At 37.7% G+C, this 18304-nt stretch overlaps 1 protein-coding gene across 3 annotated transcripts in view; it reads left to right on the top strand.

Annotated features, from left to right (window-relative positions):
- The window catches only part of GABPB2 (GA binding protein transcription factor subunit beta 2), a 32531-nt gene that overhangs the window by 8175 nt on the left and 6052 nt on the right, over positions 1-18304 (top strand). For 2 of the 3 annotated variants that reach the window (XM_027974647.2, XM_027974636.2), the window contains exons 3-9: positions 2267-2406; positions 3900-4067; positions 4612-4806; positions 6781-6919; positions 12582-12698; positions 14449-14634; positions 18171-18301. In XM_027974647.2, the coding sequence (XP_027830448.1) occupies positions 2299-2406; positions 3900-4067; positions 4612-4806; positions 6781-6919; positions 12582-12698; positions 14449-14634; positions 18171-18301 (1044 nt within the window). In that variant the 5' untranslated portion in view covers positions 2267-2298. The remainder of the gene's footprint in view (positions 1-2266; positions 2407-3899; positions 4068-4611; positions 4807-6780; positions 6920-12581; positions 12699-14448; positions 14635-18170; positions 18302-18304) is intronic. The other variant, XM_027974646.2, reaches the window with a different exon arrangement.

Consider the following 18304-nt stretch of genomic DNA (forward strand, 5'->3'; position numbering starts at 1 on the left):
GAAACATTTGGGTCACTTGTCATTTAGAGGTACTGATACACAGACTCATAAATATGATTTAAAAGTTATGAAATTGACATATATATGAAGGCAGAGTGTAGGGGTCAAAATTGATGGCTCAAAAATATTTTGTTAGAGTTCAGGAGCTGAGGACACCAGTTGCAGTGGGATTAAAATCAACCTAATTAAAGGATCTTGTCTTCCAGAAGTTTCAGCTTCCCAGGAATGTGAACCAAGCTAGGTATCTCCTTAAGCAGATACCTCAGCCTACGCCTGAATATTTTTTTGTGGTAGAGAATAGAGCTGAAACTTCAATATTAGGAGAATTTAATCTGCTGCATGTCAACATTTCTCAACATTCCTGTGTAGGACGTTCTTTCCCTTTGTGATCAGTTATCGTAGAGGTGTTTTGGGTTTTGTTTTTTTTTCATTTTTTGAGGGGGAGGTGAAGGAATGTGCTGTGTGACTTGAGGCAGGATCTTAGTTGCCTGACCAGGGATTGAACCCAGCCCCAGCAATGATAGTATCAAGTCCTAACCACTGGACTGCCAGGGAATTCCTATAGAAGTGTTTAGGGCTTGGTGATACTTTTTTTATATATAGATATAACACATTCAGGCAGGCAGATTCTTAACCACTGGACTACCAGGGAAGTCCAGAGGAGTGTTTTAATAGCTTGTTCAGGTAATGGTGATTATTCTTCTTCTGTGTTACACAAAAACCCAAGAAGTGGCAGGCAATTTCTTAAATGTTAGTTGCAGTGAGGAATCTGAAACCATGTCAATGAATGTTTTATACTTGATTACCTTAAAGCCCATTGATCTGCTTTCACTTTGAATGACCCTTTTTACCTGACCATAATTTTGTGACATATATGGGTCATTTGAAAAATATTAGTTCACCAAACAATGCCCATCATCCAAATGTTGATGTATTTTATACAATATTTAAAAATTGCAGTTATTAGTATCACCACTCATTTTATCAGAAAAGTTTATAGGGACTTCCTTGGTGGTCCAGTGGTTGAGAATTTGCCTGTCAACACAGAGACCCGGGTTTGATTCCTGGTCCAGGAAGATTCCATATGCCACAGAGCAACTAAGACAAAAAAGTACAAGATGAAAGCAAATAGATAATAAAAATTAGATTTATCAAGAACAGCCATTTCCTCGCTGGTTGGAAAATTTGTAATGTGTGGTGATTATATACCATTCAGACAATTCTCCGTCGCATACAGGAACTTATTATCCTCTGCAACTCTGAATTTATACCCAGGCCCGTTTCTAATTTACAACTGTCAATTTAATGGCCATTTTGGTTGCTTTTTAAGACAATCTCCGTCATTTATTGCCTTTGATTTCATGTGTTTAATGCAGCATTTTTTTTTTGGCTGTGCTGGGTCTTCTTTGCTACGCTTGGGCTTTCTTCAGTTGTGCACATGGGAGCTACTCTTTGTTGTGGTGCACGGGCTTCTTGTGATGCCCTCTCCTGGGTGGCACAGGCTCCAGGGTGCTCCAGCCCACAGGTGGACAGGCTTAGTTGCTCCCCAGCACGTGAAATCTTCCCAAATGCAGGGATTAAACCCACGTCCCCTGCATTGGCAGGCAGATTCTTATCCACTGCACCACCAGGGAAGTCCTCTTTTTTTCTTTAAATGACGGAGAGTTGACTGTATGCCTTTTACAAGGAAAAAACTGTCCTACTCAGATGCTTTTATTTTACTGTGAGCTTTCACAAAAATTTAATAATGCCAGCATTATTAAGTGAAAAACTGTTCTGATTTTAGACATAACTGTACTCTTAAACAAAGTATATAATCTGGCCAAACTGATGACTAAAAAACTCTAGGTGTTGCTGAGACACCTCTGACAGGTGCAGTGACATCTCTGTTCATTTTTGAAAAAGTGTCCTCCACGTACCCGAGTCTCAATATCCTTGGTTTGCCTATTCATTTTTTGTGTGTGTATGTAACACATTATTTCTGCCCATGGTTGTTTCAAAGGGATGCAGTGCTGTTTTATTGAGTCCTTAAGCTAGAAAGGCAGCAATGTGTTTCATGTATTTTCAAAGTATTTTACTGGAGATTGAAAGTGAGGGAACTACGGTTTAGGGCCTGAAACTTTGCAAATACCTGACAGTTTGTATTGAAGTAGAAAAGAAGTGCCTTATCAGATAGTCCACTTGAGAAGTATCTTACATATATTCTAATACAGGAGGTCTTCTAAAAATATTTTTACAGGCATCTTTCTTTGTGTTTGAGTTACAGCTTCCTGAAAATTTGTGTTCCTATGTATAAAGATGTCTTTGGTGGACTTAGGGAAGAGGTTGCTAGAAGCAGCAAGAAAAGGCCAAGATGATGAAGTGAGAACATTGATGGCAAATGGTGCCCCATTCACCACAGACTGGGTAAGCTTTCTTAATTATTCCCAGCATGTGCTGTTAGTAGCCTTCTTCTTAAAGACTAAATAGTCTGAATTGATTTTTCTTTATTGTCTTTCTGCCTCAGTCTTCCTACAAGAGTTTCATTATCTTTGTTTCATCTGAATGTATGGTTTTCTTTTAGTTTTCCAGATTGAATGAATCTCCTGTGGATAGATAGATGGTAATTGTAAGGTATTATATACTTGTAATTTTCTATAATGTTTTTTAGAGTATTTTCTAAAAGGTTTACTTCTCTCTGGAGTGTACTTGGGTTATAGGCTTCTGTAATTAGCTAGAAATTAAACAAAATCAGTATACTAAGAGTACATTTCTAAACTAATAAACTCCTGGTTTCCTTTTCTCTAAAATGTCCTCATTAATAAGGAGTAGCCTAGCCATTTTGTTTCCTTTTTCACTGTTAAAAAATGCTAAAGAGGAGGGTGTAATTTCATGAGTTCGAACAATCAGCTTGGAGAGCAGAGTGTCAGAAGATCCAGGGTCTAGGTTATAACATGGGCTTGCTTAGTATTCATAGATTTTGTTAGCATTGCTTAATTTTAACAATTCAATAAGCAGTGTCCTCTATTCTGAGGTGATTAATTCATAACTTTAGAGGCCAACACATCACAAAAAGGAAGAAAGGAAACCCAGGAGATTAACATTTCTGTAAATAGACTTGAAAAGCACAGTGTGAGTTAAATCCAGTCAGGCAGAGAGACTGAATATATGAAAAGCAAAGAATAAATGAAATAGGTTTTAAATTCAAGAGCATAACCCAAAGAAAGGGATAGATCTCTGACCAAATGGATGCTGATGGATAACTCTGATAGTAACAAGATTTACTTTGAGATGATACAGACTTGTTTGTTGCTGTTGACACACTATTGCTAATCTTTTTTCTTTTGGCTCTTCATCTCATTAGTCTTTCTGCTTTGTTTTACTGTGGTAACAAACTTCTATTTCAACCAATTAGATTTGCATCCTAAATTTTACATGTCACTTTCTAGTTTTTGCCCTTTTCTCAAGAATTGTTTTGAACCTGCCTATCCCCCCACTTTGTTCCTGACTCAACATGCTCTCTTCTATTTTTCTAAGCCCTGTTTAAACTCTTACCCTTTATGGAGTTTTACCTGTTAAGTCCACCTGACTTCAAGCCATTATACTTCACACTTATTTAATTGATACCATGTGTATTTGTCCATTAGTATATTAATTTTAATTAAATCATTTCTTCAGTTTATCTGCCCAGCCAGATTCTCTCTCCAAGGACAGGAACCTAGGCTTCTCCTATTCTTCATTTGTATCCCTCCAGTAAATGGCAACCCACTCCAGTGTTCTTGCCAGGGGAATCCCAGGGACGGGAGCCTGGCGGGCTGCCGTCTATGGGGTCACACAGAGTCGGACACGACTGAAGCGACTTAGTGACGTTTTAGGACTTTGCACACAGTTGATATTAAATGAGTATTATTTCCCCACAGCTTGGAACATCACCCCTCCACCTTGCAGCCCAGTATGGTCATTATTCCACAGCAGAAGTGCTCCTTCGAGCAGGAGTTAGCAGGGATGCACGGACCAAAGTGGACAGGACCCCTTTGCACATGGCTGCAGCTGATGGACATGCACACATCGTGGAACTACTTGTTAGGGTAAAGCAAGAATAGTGGCGGGTCTATATTGTAAAAAAGACGAATAACCTTCCTATTTTCTTAAACAGGCATTAGGAAACTAGGTTGGAAAAGATTAACTTTAGGACAGTTTATACCACTGAGTTGTAGCTCTTTCAAGAGTCATCCTAGCTATGAGTATTTTACTTTCTAATCTTTTGAAGGCTAAACAGACTATTGATTTTTCTTCATTCTTCTTCTGCAGGTGTTCTTTGCTCTTATGCCTGTTTTCTCAGGCACTCAGCTTACTGTTAATAAATGCAACAAAAATCTGTTCTTTTCCCCTTTCTCTCCCATCTGTTATAATTTCCCAGTGATGTCCTTAAGAGACCCTCTCATTTAAGGCATTGTGTCTGTCAGCATGCAGGAGAATTTTAGACATGCTTTTCCCTTTGATATTTCTTAAACATTTCTAAATTTGAGTATGTGTAATCGCTATAGAAATCCTCAGTATCTGGTGATGGGATATTGCACCTGTGCTACTATAACCAGTATCTCTTTGAAAAAAATTACTTTTTTATGACAGAATGGTGCAGATGTGAATGCCAAGGACATGCTAAAGATGACAGCTTTGCACTGGGCCACAGAGCACCACCATCGGGATGTTGTAGAGCTGCTTATCAAATACGGAGCTGACGTCCATGCTTTCAGCAAGTTTGATAAGTCTGCTTTTGACATAGCCCTGGAGAAGAACAATGCTGAGATTCTGGTCATCCTTCAGGTCCTGTTCTTTTTACACCACCACAGTATACTTTAGCTGAAGTTACGGATTTTTTGTAGGAGCTGAATCAAAACTGAATTTTCTGTATCTTATGAAAGTAGTGCTTTCATTATGTCTCAATCTTGTGATTGTCATTAATATCTTAAAAAAATTCTATAAAAAATTCTATAAAGCCCTGAGTTATTTGTGGTGATTGAAGAGTTGTGACCAGTACAAAAATAAGATTTATTTGGCTTTAGAATTTTTTTTTCTCCATGAAAATTTCCCTTTTTAATTAAGCTTGACTTGGGATAATATGAAAAGCCTCCTTATGTTTTATGAACATACATCAACTGATGTGAGATAGAACATAGCTCTAAAGCATATTGAGTCATAAGGAAACCATCTCAGAATTAAAAATCAGCTGTGATGGTATCATCCATTGATTTCTTAAGCCAGTATGTATATATTGTAAATAACAGGATGAGAGATACAAAGATTAGTAGGGCATAGCCCTGTCCTTGGAGTGTTTACAGCATAATGAAGGTAAAGACCAAATATAAAGCAGTATAATACTATAGTGATTGAACACTATGATGATAAACAGATACCTAGTAGGTGTTACAGGAGGGAGTTTTGATCATGCTTAAGGCAAAGATCAAAGTATATGTAGACTCTGAACTGAGTTTTGAAGGAGCATTAGGCAGAGATGTGAGAAAATGATGTTCTAGGCTAGAAAAAGCAAATCAAAGAGACAGAGGTGTGAAAGGGCATGGAATGATCAGGAAAGAGTAAGTATTAATAGTTCTGTGCCTAGAGATTGGTCAAGAGAAGCAGAGTTTGGGAGTGGCAGGAGCTAAGACTTGAAAGGCTGAGTTCTGAACACAGGGGTGTGCAAGATTGTGGACTACTTTGTGGTGTTCCAATGGAAGCTTTTAAATATAGGATTGATATGAGAGGGTTTTTTAAAAAGGTTTGAAGGGTGGTACACAGGCTCGAGAGAGAAGACAATGCTAAAGAACCATATAGTAGTAGTGTCAGTCATTCAGTCGTGTCCAGCTCTTTGTGACCCCACAGACTGTAGCCCACCAGGCTCTTCTGTCTCCAGGATTCTCCAGGCAAGAACACTGGAGTGGGTTGCCATTCCATTCTCCAGAGGATCCTCCTGACCCAGGGATCAAATCCATGTCTCCTGCATTGCAGGCAGATTCTTTACCGTCTAGTGACTTTCATTAGGCCAGGGAAGAGTCAATGAGGGCTAGAATCAAGGAAGTGATTTGGAGGGCAGAAGGGGCAGGTTCAAGAAGGAATTTTACGGTAACCATAAAATGGATAACCTGCTTCAATCGAAACTCTTAGCAAAGGGATATTTGTGTGTTTAAAAAAAAAGTAGCCAAAGAAATAAAATAGAGATAAGCATCTTTATGCCAAAATTGTGCAGATATCCCTGAAAGCAAAAATGCAGCGTATGGAAATAAGCCTTTAAAATCTGGTGCTCGTTTGTTTGTTTGTTATATATTCTCTTAGGGATTTCTTCAGTGGCAGAATGGAATAAGTAGTTGGACAGAACTCTGGAGAATATTGTTCTCTGTAGATTCTCTGCAGGGATCTTCAGCTAGCGCCATGTCTTGTACATAATTGATCGTAGAATGTTAGTGCTGGAAATTCCTTTTTAGGCTCCCCCTTTTATTTTTCAAAGTAAAAACCAATGTCCAGAGAGGTTAAGTGAATTGTCTAAAGGTTTTTGCAAATATACACCTTTTTTTTTTTTAAGGTAGAAATAATAGGAAAAACAACCTAAGCTCTCTGTTGCCCTGGTCTGAGAAAAAAACAGTGGTGTTAATGAGAACTCGGAGGTCCCCAGGACATTGTGTGCCAGAACTAATTCTGCCTGACAGAGCACTGGGGAGGAGGGGGCATGGCTGTTCAGTAACTGTATAACTGAGGCTAGTTAATAAGTGTTCTTACTTTGAAATATCTTGTGTTGTTTTATAGGAAGCAATGCAGAATCAGGTGAATCCTAATCCTGAGAGAGCCAACCCTGTGACTATGGCTACCCCGTTCATCTTCACGTCAGGAGAAGTTGTCAACCTCGCAAGCCTTGTTTCTTCAGCCAGCACCAAGACAACCTCAGGTGATGTTCTGATAATATGACATTTATTTTAGACTTAAAACGAACCTGAATTACAGGTTTTTTAAATAAGATGAATAGATACTCTGTCTGATATCCCCTCCTTTATTAAAATATTCCCCAAATGGAAGATTTATAATAGATTTTAAAGCTAATGCTTTATTCTTTCTGGAGGAAGGAAAGATCATACTTTAGGATTATACATAAATGCTTGACTGTGTTAAAAGTAAAATATTCTACAGATTAATCTGTCGAAGGGTTATGTCTGACCCCAAAATGAAAATATAAGGTACTTTAATATGGTACTGCTAAGGAAAATAGTTAAATATTTATAGTCTAAATCAGTAACAAATACGAAAATAAACATAAATGGTTGTTGGATGCTGATATAAAAGAGGTAAGTATGGTTATTCCACTAAAGTTTAAGAGTCCTGATTTGTTCTTGAGAACATATAAAACAACAATATAGCAAAGAAAAGCCCTTGGTGCTGCTCTTTTGACACGTGTGTGTATTTGTTTTAATTCATTCATTTTTGGCTGCTCTCTCTGGGTCTGTGTTGCTACTCAGGCTTTCTCTAGTTGTGGCAAGTGGGGGCTACTCTTAGTTGGGTGCACAGGCTTCTCATTGTGGTGGTTTCTCTTACTGAGGAGCACAGGCTCTAGGAGTGTGGGCTTCAGTACTTGCTGCTTGTGGGCTCAGTAGTTGCAGCTCATGGGCTCTAGAGCACTAGCTTAGTAGGCTTGGTTGCTTTGCAGCAGGTAGGATCCTCCCGGACCCAGGATCAAACCTCGTCCCCTGCATTGGCAGGCAGAGCCTTATCTACTGTACCACCAGTACACAGTACGCAGTATTTATGTTTTAAATAAAATAAAATATCTATCTAGAAAGGAGCAAATCTAATTTTGCTGTACAGCAGAAACTAGTACAACATTGTAAATCAACTATAATAAATTTTTTAAATAAAAAGGAGCAAATCAAGTTTATTTTCAACATCTCCTTACAGATATTTGTTTTACAATGAGAGAAAATATGTCCTCGTTTAAATAAATGTTCCTACTGATCCTGGGTTTCATTTTCTGTTTCCGATTTTCATTTAAAAATTACAACTGTATTCATAGTTGTTTGTAAAATATCAGAGGAAGATCTTGACTAATGTATTATTATTGAGAGGCAGTATAAACTAGAAAGAATAGATACATATTATACAAAGGTTTTTGCATTCCAGAACTGCTTTCAAATACTGATTTATTAATTGACTAAGATACTTAGCAGCAGCAAGATACTTGATCTTAGAAATACTACTTACTTCCCTAAGCCTTCTGTACTTATATATTAAATTAGAATGTAATAATCTACTTCATGAGGTTGTGGTGAGACTGAGATTTTGTATTTCAGTACCCATTTTATAGCAGGGCTTCAGTAATAGCTCGGAGAAGGCAATGGCAACCCACTCCAGTACTCTTGCCTGAAAAATCCCATGGATGGAGGAGCCCGGTAGGCTGCAGTCCATGAGGTCGCTAAGCGTCAGACATGACTGAGCGACTTGACTTTCACTTTTCACTTTCATGCATTGGAGAAGGAAATGGCAACCCACTCCAGTGTTCTTGCCTGGAGAATCCCAGGGCCGGGGGAGCCTGGTGGGCTGCTGTCTATGGGGTCGCACAGAGTCGGACACGACTGAAGCGACTTAGCAGTAGCAGCAGCAGCAGCAGCAGCAGTAATAGCTAATGTTGAATGAAAATGTAACTTCTCAGTGAAGGTTGACTCTCTCATGCCCACAAGGGGGCAGTAGTGCCCTTCATTTTATAAGCTATCAACTGTCATTTAAAATTGCTATGCTTTAGTTTTCAGCTGGATGATTCAAAAAGTTTAGCTTAAATATATGTATATATGTAATCAGAATATTCACAGCCATTTGGGTTTGTTGTGGTTCAGGCCACACTGATTAGCGCAAGTGTTTTTTAATTCAAAAGTTTTTAGAAGCCAATAAAGTAATATGTTTACAACATGGGCTAGAATTAAGTCTTTAGTCTAACTACTGAAATTCTCCAGACTGTAATCTGAAATGATAAGCAAAGTTGAAGGCATGCAGCATAAAGATTCTTAGCCTTGGTTCCTGTGGACCTATATCATGCTTGTCATGTTGCTTCTGGCAAACCTACTCCTTTTTTCTCTTCTGTATGTTGACAGCAGCAAATTGAAACTGCTGAACCGTCACATAATTAGAGCTGATCTCTCCGGTGTCATCCTACTCATGAAGCAGTTCTACCTAGCTGTTTCCCTTTAGGGGATTGGCCTATCAGTGCAGATAAAAGAAAGGAGAAAAGTTCTGAGTCAAATTTGGGTTGTGTTGTTGAACTGGGTTTAAGGATTTTCTTTTCCTGAATGGTGGAGAAGCCCTCTTGTTTCCCATCATCCAGCAATATTTTTAGGAATTAACTGAAAGTGTGCTTCCCTGGTGGTCTAGTGGTTAAGAATCTGCCTTGCAATGCAAGCAACACTGGTTCAGGAAGATCCTACTTGCTGTGGAGCAACTGAGCCTGTGCACCACAGCTATAAGCCAGTGCTTTAGAGCCCCGGAGTCACAACTACTGAGCCCAAACAGTGCAACTACTGAAGCCCACACGCTTTAGCACCTATACTTTGAAACAAGAAAAACCACCACAGTAAGAAGCCTGTGCACTTCAGTAAAGAGTAGCCCCTGCTTGCCTCAACTGGAGAAAAGCCCGAACACAACAAAGACCCACCACAGCCAAAAATAAAAGAAATACATAAATTTTTTTTTAAATTAACTGTAAGTATCTTAGGATTGTCATTTTGGTGGATATTTTTGATACCAAAATCCAGACTGTAAAGATTGCTTTCAATTTTCCATTTGTGACTAAAGATATCAGTTATTATCAGTGCCACCATCAAACTGCAGTGACTGGAGAAGGCAGACTTAACTTAAATATTAATCAGGGCAAAAAAAAAAAAATTAATCAGGGCAAAACAGAGTTATGAAGATAAATTTCCTTTTTCTGTAGAATCGTAAGATGCACTCCAAAGTCAAGTACGAATTGCCTTGTATTGGTTCATAAAGAGTGCAGGCTTTGGAATCTGACAGTTAGGTTCTGATCTGGGCTCTTGACATTCACTAGCTGCATGACCCTGAGCAAATTACTTAATTTTTCTGAATCTTAGCGACCACCAGTTTTCACTGACTTGGTGAGACTGCCTAGCCAACCATAGCACATGCCCCTAAATCCTGATCTGAAGAGTTTATTTATATTAGCCATATTCTGAGTAGGTAACAAATTGTCACTAACAATGCCATTTTCCTTCCAGAACAACAGCAGCCATGCACATTTCACTTTATTTGTTGGGGGTCTTGTATTAAAATGAAGCAATTAGCATTATTTAACAATAAAGTACTTTATTTTCCCAGAACTCTCTGGGATAAGTCTAAAGAGATCATTTGTATCATCTCTTTTCAGTTTCAACTTTCCAATGTAGTATTCGGTCAGAATACTAAACCTAATTTTTCACAAATGTTCTTTCTTCATCTTGTTATGGAAGAGAATTTGGGTGAGTCATTATGTTTGAATTAGAGCGAGAACAAATACCCTTAGGTTGGAATCATCATGTGCTAAAAAGTATATACTGCCTTTTTCATGAAGCAGTTCTACACAAGTAGTCTCCTTTAGCTTGATGGCCTACCTGATTTGTCTTACTTGAACTTTAAGTATAACAGCCTTGTTTGTGTGTTTGTCTGTGTGTGTTCTAACTGTGATAATATAATGGCAGTGTATTTTTCATTGTTAGTGACTTACTGTCACATATATTACAACCTCCATGAGGAGTGTATCTAAAACTTGCTTGTTCCTCGTTTGTTTCATTTGTGAGTTCTTATGTCAGCACTTGGTATGATAGTCTGAGTGATAAGAAAAACATGAACTAAGCAGGAAAATTACAGTACAAGCTGTAGCTAATCTTGCGCTTACAAGGTCATTAGATTGACACAAGCTCTGTCTAGAGGTCATGCACTGTGTTTCACTAAGACTATTTGGTTCCTTGAGTATGAGAGAATTAAAATAAGGATATCATTATTTTCTCCACCCTTATCTTCACTCCCACAGTCGTCATCCAAAAGCTTTGAAAGTATTTACAGATAACTGACTTTCTTTAAGGTGTGCAATTGAGAAAACAAAAAGTAAGAGTACATTTAGAGCTTCCCTGGTGGTTCGGGGGTAAAGAGTCTGCCTGCCAGTGTGGGAGATACGTGTTCGTACATGGCGCAGAGTAAGCCCGAGCCCCACAACTAATGGAGCCTGTGCTCTCGAGCCCAGGAATTGCAGCTGTGGAAGCCCTCGTGCCCTGGAGCCCACGCTCCGCAACAGGAGAAGCCACCGCAATGAGAAGCCCGTGCCCCACAGCTAGAGGGTAGCCCCTGCTCCCCGAAACCAGAAAGAAGCCTATGCAGCAGTGAACGCCCAGCACAGCCAAAATAGATAAAGCTAATTACAGGTTTAAAAAGATGAGTGCACCAGTCCACTTCATTCAGGAGACAAAATTATGTGTGGTATAGCTTGATTACACATAATTTTATTATTATATGTCAGAAATACTTACATATAATAAATATATATTATAAATATATAATTTATAAACTTAACTTCTAAAAACTTATTAGTAACAATGGATAACTATTAAGAGGTGAGGAGAACTCTAAAGAATATAGGAATAGCCAGTATGGGGAGCAGTCACTTCTATGTGATAAAACTTAATCTCTTGCCAGATGACAGGAAATATTTATAGGATTCAGCTTCAGTATCACAAGGCACGGCAAAGAAGGGTGGATTTGGCCCCAAGCGGCAATTAATTTGCAATTGGTACAATAAGTTATCTCTGAAATTATAGTGAAAGACTTGGGGAAATGCAATTCATGTTATAAAAGTTGGATTTATGCAAAACTGTTGAGTAATACTTCCGGTTCATAAAATTAGGCATGCCTGTTGCCAGATCTAATGTACTTCCCTCTTGGAACTTAGCTGTAAGTATATCACATAGATAGAGGAAAAGGTTATGAATGAAGTTTTTTAAAATAGCACATCATGACATAACTAAACTAAGTAATTGTTATTTTTTAACATCAATTAATTGTACTATCCTTTGACATTCAAAATGTGAAACTTCATGTTTTTAACTGTCCTTGCCCTTGAGGTCAGTCCTAGTCTTCTCACCTCTCTGGTAAATAGAAGAGCTGGTGAATAGAAGAGGCATGACTGACTAAAGCCCAGGAGGGGCCTGTTCCCTCACCACTGCCTAGCTTGGGGTGAGGCATGCTCTGTATGCTTACTGCCGGCTGCCAAGAAGAGCTCTGTACAGCCAGCCTTGGGAGTGGTTGGAACTCTTGGTGTGTTAGCTGCTGATGCTCAGCCTTGACAGTGCCAAGAGAATGATCAGATGAAGAGAATGTAATGGCCCTATACCAAGCATATTATCTTAATCCACTTTAAAGGGAAAACTGTAAACCTTAAGAATTTTAACACCATGATAATCGGTTTATATAAGTTTGTATTAGAAAGCAAGATTAAGGAAAAGCTGAGATTTTGATTTAATAAGCCATTTTAGTTCATCTCTATTCTCTCCACTGGACTTCATTTGCCTTTTTTATCAAAATAGGTGACCCCCATGCCTCCTCAACAGTACACTTCTCAAATTCTACCACCTCAGTGCTGGCCACCCTTGCAGCTCTTGCTGAGGCATCAGCCCCCCTCTCCAACTCGCACAGAGCCACAGGTAGGTAAAGGATATCTGCTAGGTGAATCACCATTTCTTTTGTTTTCAACTCTCCAGCAGATTTAATTTCCATGAAATGTTAAAGAATTATGGTTAGAGACAACTAGGATAAAGGGATGTAGAGTCATTGAGCATCACAATGAAAAATCACTAAGTGGTATAATCAGTCAGCTGAATAATGTCAGAGAATGTGTAAGTTACTCCTTTGTATTCTTGCAGCTTCAAGTTTGTTTGCACTGACTCAAGGTACATCAGATTGAAATGTTTGGTCTTATATAGCAGAGTTTTGGAAATACTCTGTGTTGTGTTTTGACTGATACTATCATAGAATGATTCAAAATAGCAGCCTAGATGTCTTGTATTAGAGCATCAAAATACATGGGACTGCTACCTCGCTCATTGTTATATCCTGTGTACCCCAGGTTGGCGTGCTTCATTTCACTGCAGATGTTATTTTGGCATTCCCAGTGGATTTGTGGAGATAAATCCTGTATAGTGCCCTTCTGATTTTAACACAGAAAGGTTTCAGGTCCCTTAGCCAGAGCTAGTGGCCTCCAGGGAAAAGGTTTAAGACTTCATATAGGTAGGAGGCAAATAGATAGGGGTAAATAGTCATCTAGGAATCTTTCTGGAGCACTCTGGCAATCTGCTCCATCATAAATAAAAGCAGATTGTTGATTTCTTTCTGCCATAGACATTTAGATGCTGAGAACATTCCTCCAATTCTGTTTTTCCAACTGGTAGCAATCATAACGATCTCTACTCAGATGTGTATGAATGAGCAGCATGGCAGAGGAAAAAGCAACATATTAAACTTGTGCTTGTTAATTCTTTTAATTTGCTCTTTGATGTTGGATAAATCATTTGACTTCTTCAGGTCTGTCTCCTCATCTCTAACATGGTAGTTGGATTAGATTATCTATCAGGGTCCTTTCAGCTCTAACATTTAACTGTTTTTTGCTTCTAAGAGGTGTGAATGCTCTATTTCCATTGAACTGCCTGAACACATCTCATGTGGATAGTCCCTACCCCTGTTGCAAAGTTCTCCTTATGACTCTTTAGATACAGAAGTTTCATAGTAGTAGGAGCTGTCTCCCCTAATGGTTACTGGGGATATTGACTAACCAAAGTGAAAATCTTTATTCAACATGATACATGTAAAGTTCTTATTAATAGAAAAGTACTGGCCCATAGTAAATAGTGTTCATTGCTATTAATGTTATTGATCAGTCACATGGGAGAAGCTACCTGTTTTTGTCTATCAGACTTCTTCAGTGTTTTGACTTCTTGACATGTTATTTTGTTAATTCTCTATTAAATGCCTTTATTTCTTATAGAAATAGGTCTACTCTAATTTATAGTTATAGTTCTAGGCTCTATAGATTTATTTAGACTTTCAAGATACTTCCTGAAAAAGGAGTCCCAAGATCAAGTATGTTGGGGAAACTCAGCATATCTTATTTTCTGTTAGAGAGTCACAATGCTTATTTGTCTATTAGGGTCTCTGATACTTACTACAAAATAAAAACAAAAACTTAAGCATATTTAAACAAACATTTTGAAAATGTATTTGTACATAGAACCCGTCTGGTGAAAGCTAACATGTCAGTGAAAACATTTTAGAAAATACTGTTCTAATGCATTATTTCAAGTTTTTCTCTTCCTGATATTGTCAACTTCATGGAGGCTGAAATTACTCTACTCCTGTTTTTTTAAGCTGTAATTTTATATTTACTTTTGTCCTCTCTAGCTAATTCAGAAGAAATCATAGAGGGAAATTCTGTTGATACATCAATCCAGCAAGTGGTGGGGAGTGGAGGCCAGAGGGTCATCACCATAGTGACCGATGGAGTCCCTCTGGGTAATATCCAAACTGCAATCCCTACTGGAGGCATTGGCCAGCCATTTATTGTGACTGTGCAAGATGGACAGCAAGGTGAGTTGTCCCGTGTGGACAATTGTTTATTAAAAGATATTTTAGACACTCAACACACCTCTAAAAATGAAGCATTAGGGCAAGTTAGGGGGAAATGGGAGAATGCCATATCCTAGATGGGGCAAAGAAGCTCTGAAAAAGAAAAAAAAAAAACCCGAAACCAGTCAAATTTTCCTAATATATATAAAATATGTGAGTAAAACCAATAACATGATAGAATAAAGAGCAAGTATTGCAAACTAGTAGTTCACAGAAAATACTGATGGTTCCTTAAAAATAGGAAAATTTATTTCATTTATGGCAAGAGAAATATAAATACTGCACCAATATACCATTAAAGCACGATGCTGTCAAGGGTATGGGGAAACAGGCACTCTTATAAATCACTGGTTAGAGTGTGAATGCATCTTCTGAAGAGCAAATTGTCAACACGTATCAGTATTGAAGCTGCACATACCTTCTGGTTAAAAAGTTATTTTTCTATGAATTTATATTCACATACACAGAAATGAACTATATACTAAATTATTTGTTACAGCATTATTTGTGATTATCAGATTAAAAAGAACCTAAGTAGAAGTCATTATTTGTAATTATCAGATTAAAAAGAACCTAAGTAGAAGTCATTAATGGAACTGGGTAAATAAAATATGGTATACCCTACTTATGCAATGGAATACTATGCAGCTATTAAAACCAATGGGGAGGATTCTTATATACCAGTATGGTCTGATCTCCAAAATACCTTAAGTGACAAGAGCAAGATACAGGCAGTGTGTAGAGTATGCTACACTGTATTTTTTAAAGGGATAAGTTTATATGTATATTTGCTAATATATTTGTAGACTTAGACTATCTCTGGAAGAACATTCAGAAATAACATTTAACATTGGTTCCTTTCTGGCAGGGCACCTGGGCAGCTAGAGATGGACGAGAAGCTTTTCAGTATATATGCTTTTATAGCTTTCAATCTTTGAACAATCTGAATGTATTAGTTATTAAAAGATACTTAAGTAAAAATTTTTTTTAAAAAAGAGAAACTAACATTGCAGCTTCATTCCTCAGAAATACTAGAGGTTGAAAAAGAAGGGTTGGTATCATTGCCTTTTGTGTCATCAGCAATTTGAGTTGGCCTAAATAATTATGAGGATTTTATAATTTTTAAATTATTTGAATTGATGGATCTTTGCAGTATAGGAAGAAACAGTAGGAGTTAAACCTTTATAATCCAAGCTTTGGTATCATAAATTCTTGGAATTTTATTTGGAAATATACTACTGATATTTTTATGGACATTAGCATTTAAAGTTTGGGGGAGCTCACAGAGTAGGTGAGAGACTACTTGGAATTAATTAAATGAGAACGGAATTTTTGTTTTTTTTTTGTTTTTTGTTTTTTTTTTTTTTTTGCCTTTTTAAGATCAGAGTTGTTTTAAGGGAAAAAAATAAAAATTTAAGGTCCTCTGGCTTGTGGGATCTTAGTTCCCTGACCAGGGATTGAACCCATGCCCCTTGCATTGGGAGCATAGAGTTTTAATCACTGGACCACTGGGAAGGTCCTAGGGAGAAAAAAAATTTTCAAGGTTTTGCCTGGATAAACTGCACTACTTTTTACAGATGCATTTAACCAAGCTCAAAGAATGAAAGCCAAAATTTTGTGAATTAACTGTAAGAAATTTTAAATTCCAGACAAAACTTCCATTTCCACTTAGCAGATATCTAAGCTGCTTTCTACTGTTGTCAATTGAAGCTATCAATTTTTGCTTTAAACGAAAATCATAATGCATCCTAAAACCCAAATATAATTTTTTAACTTTTTATTTTGAGATAATTGTACATGTAATTGTGCATGATAATTCATGTACCGTTGTAAGAAATAATATAGAAGGATCCCATATATCACTCAGTTCCCCCAAGTGATAACATTTTGAATAATAGTACAAATATTTTGTACTGTTTTGTGCATGTGTGCTAAGTCGCTTCAGTCGTAATTCAACTCTTTGCGACTCCACGGACTGTAGCCCACCAGGCTCCTGAAATTTTTTTGCAGTTTTCTCTGCCTTCATTTGTGAGTTTGTGTTCTGTGCAGTTTACTGTATGAACACCACCGCAGTTGAGACAGAAAGCAATTCTGTCACAGGGATTCCTTGTGCTACTCTGTATCTGCAGGCACTTCCCTTCCCACCCCATTCCTAACCATTGGTGACCACTAATTCGTCTGTTCTCTATTATTATACTTTCGTCATTTCAAGACTGTTATAGAAATGGAATCATATAGTATATAGCTTTTTGCAATAGGGTTTTTTTTCTCAGCATAATTCCCTTAAGGTCTATCCAAGTTGATGTTTGTATCAGTAGTTCATTTCTTGTTATTGCTGAGTAGTAGTCCATGGTATGGATGTACCATAGTTTATTTAATCACTTAATTACTTAAGTTGTCTCCAGCTTTTAGCTATATATGAATAAAGCTGTTATGACTCATCATGTACAGGCTTTATAGGAACATAAATTTTCAGTTATCTGGAGTAAATGTCCAGAAGTATAATTTCTGGGTCATATGGTAAATACATGTTCAGTTTTGTAAAAAAAAATTTTTTTCTACAGTGACTATACCATTTTATATTTTCACCAGCAATTTATGAATAATCCAGTTTCTCCACATTCTTGCCAGAATTGGGTGTTATCACTATTTTTAAAATTTTAGCCATTCTGATAGGTGTGCAGTACATCTTGTATGTTGTATGCATATGTGTTGACCCTTTTCTCACTTATCCTTGAGAAGAGAAATAGTTAAATTAGATATATCTGATGGTAAACTGCTTTCAGGAAAGGTTTTTAAAAATTCTTATTTAAGACATTATACCTACTTTAGATTCCTGCAGAATTACAAGCTAAGTGGTCACAGCTTCTGATCTGTAGTCAGACACTTTTTTTTCTTAATTAATTAATTTTTTTTCAGACACTTTTATATAAAAGCTTCAGGCTTGGGTCTTAACTGCATGGCTTCCAAACCTGCATATCATTGCCCTTCCTTTCTGAAGTCGTCTTTGTCTTTCTGTTTTTAAAAAATGTGTATTTGGCTCTGGGTCTTAGTGGCACATAGGGTCTTCATTACATCCTGTGAGATATTTAGTTGTGGTGCACGAACTCTCTAGTTGAGTGAGGCATGCAGGCTTAGTAATTGTGACATTCCGGCTCCACAGCACACGGGCTTCAGTAGTTGCCACATGTAGGCTTAGTTGTTCCAGGTCATATGGGATCTTTGTGTCCTAAAGAGAGCTCAAACCTGCATCCCCTGCATTGCAAGAAGAATTCTTCATCACCAGGGATGTCCCTCTGAAGTCTTCTTAGTGCCTCTAATCCTTTCGGTTTCTCTCTACAAAGCCATGCCTTACCTGTTGATTCTAAAATCCAAAGAAACATGAACAGTAAGATACTAGAGAATGTGTTTCAGTTTGTTTTCCTATTCAAAGTAAGCAAAATCTCTTTGTTTTACTGTGTATTCATCACCTCCAATTGGTGTCCTTTGGCTTATAGTTCTAACTGTACCTGCTGGTCAGGTTGCAGAGGAGACTGTCATTGAGGAAGAGGCAGAAGAAGCAGAGAAATTGCCACTGACTAAGAAACCAAGGATAGAAGAGATGACAGACAGTGTGGAAGAAAGCAAGGTA

This window comes from Ovis aries, chromosome 1, assembly GCF_016772045.2.
Source record: "Ovis aries strain OAR_USU_Benz2616 breed Rambouillet chromosome 1, ARS-UI_Ramb_v3.0, whole genome shotgun sequence".
NCBI classification, from domain to species: Eukaryota; Metazoa; Chordata; class Mammalia; order Artiodactyla; family Bovidae; genus Ovis; species Ovis aries.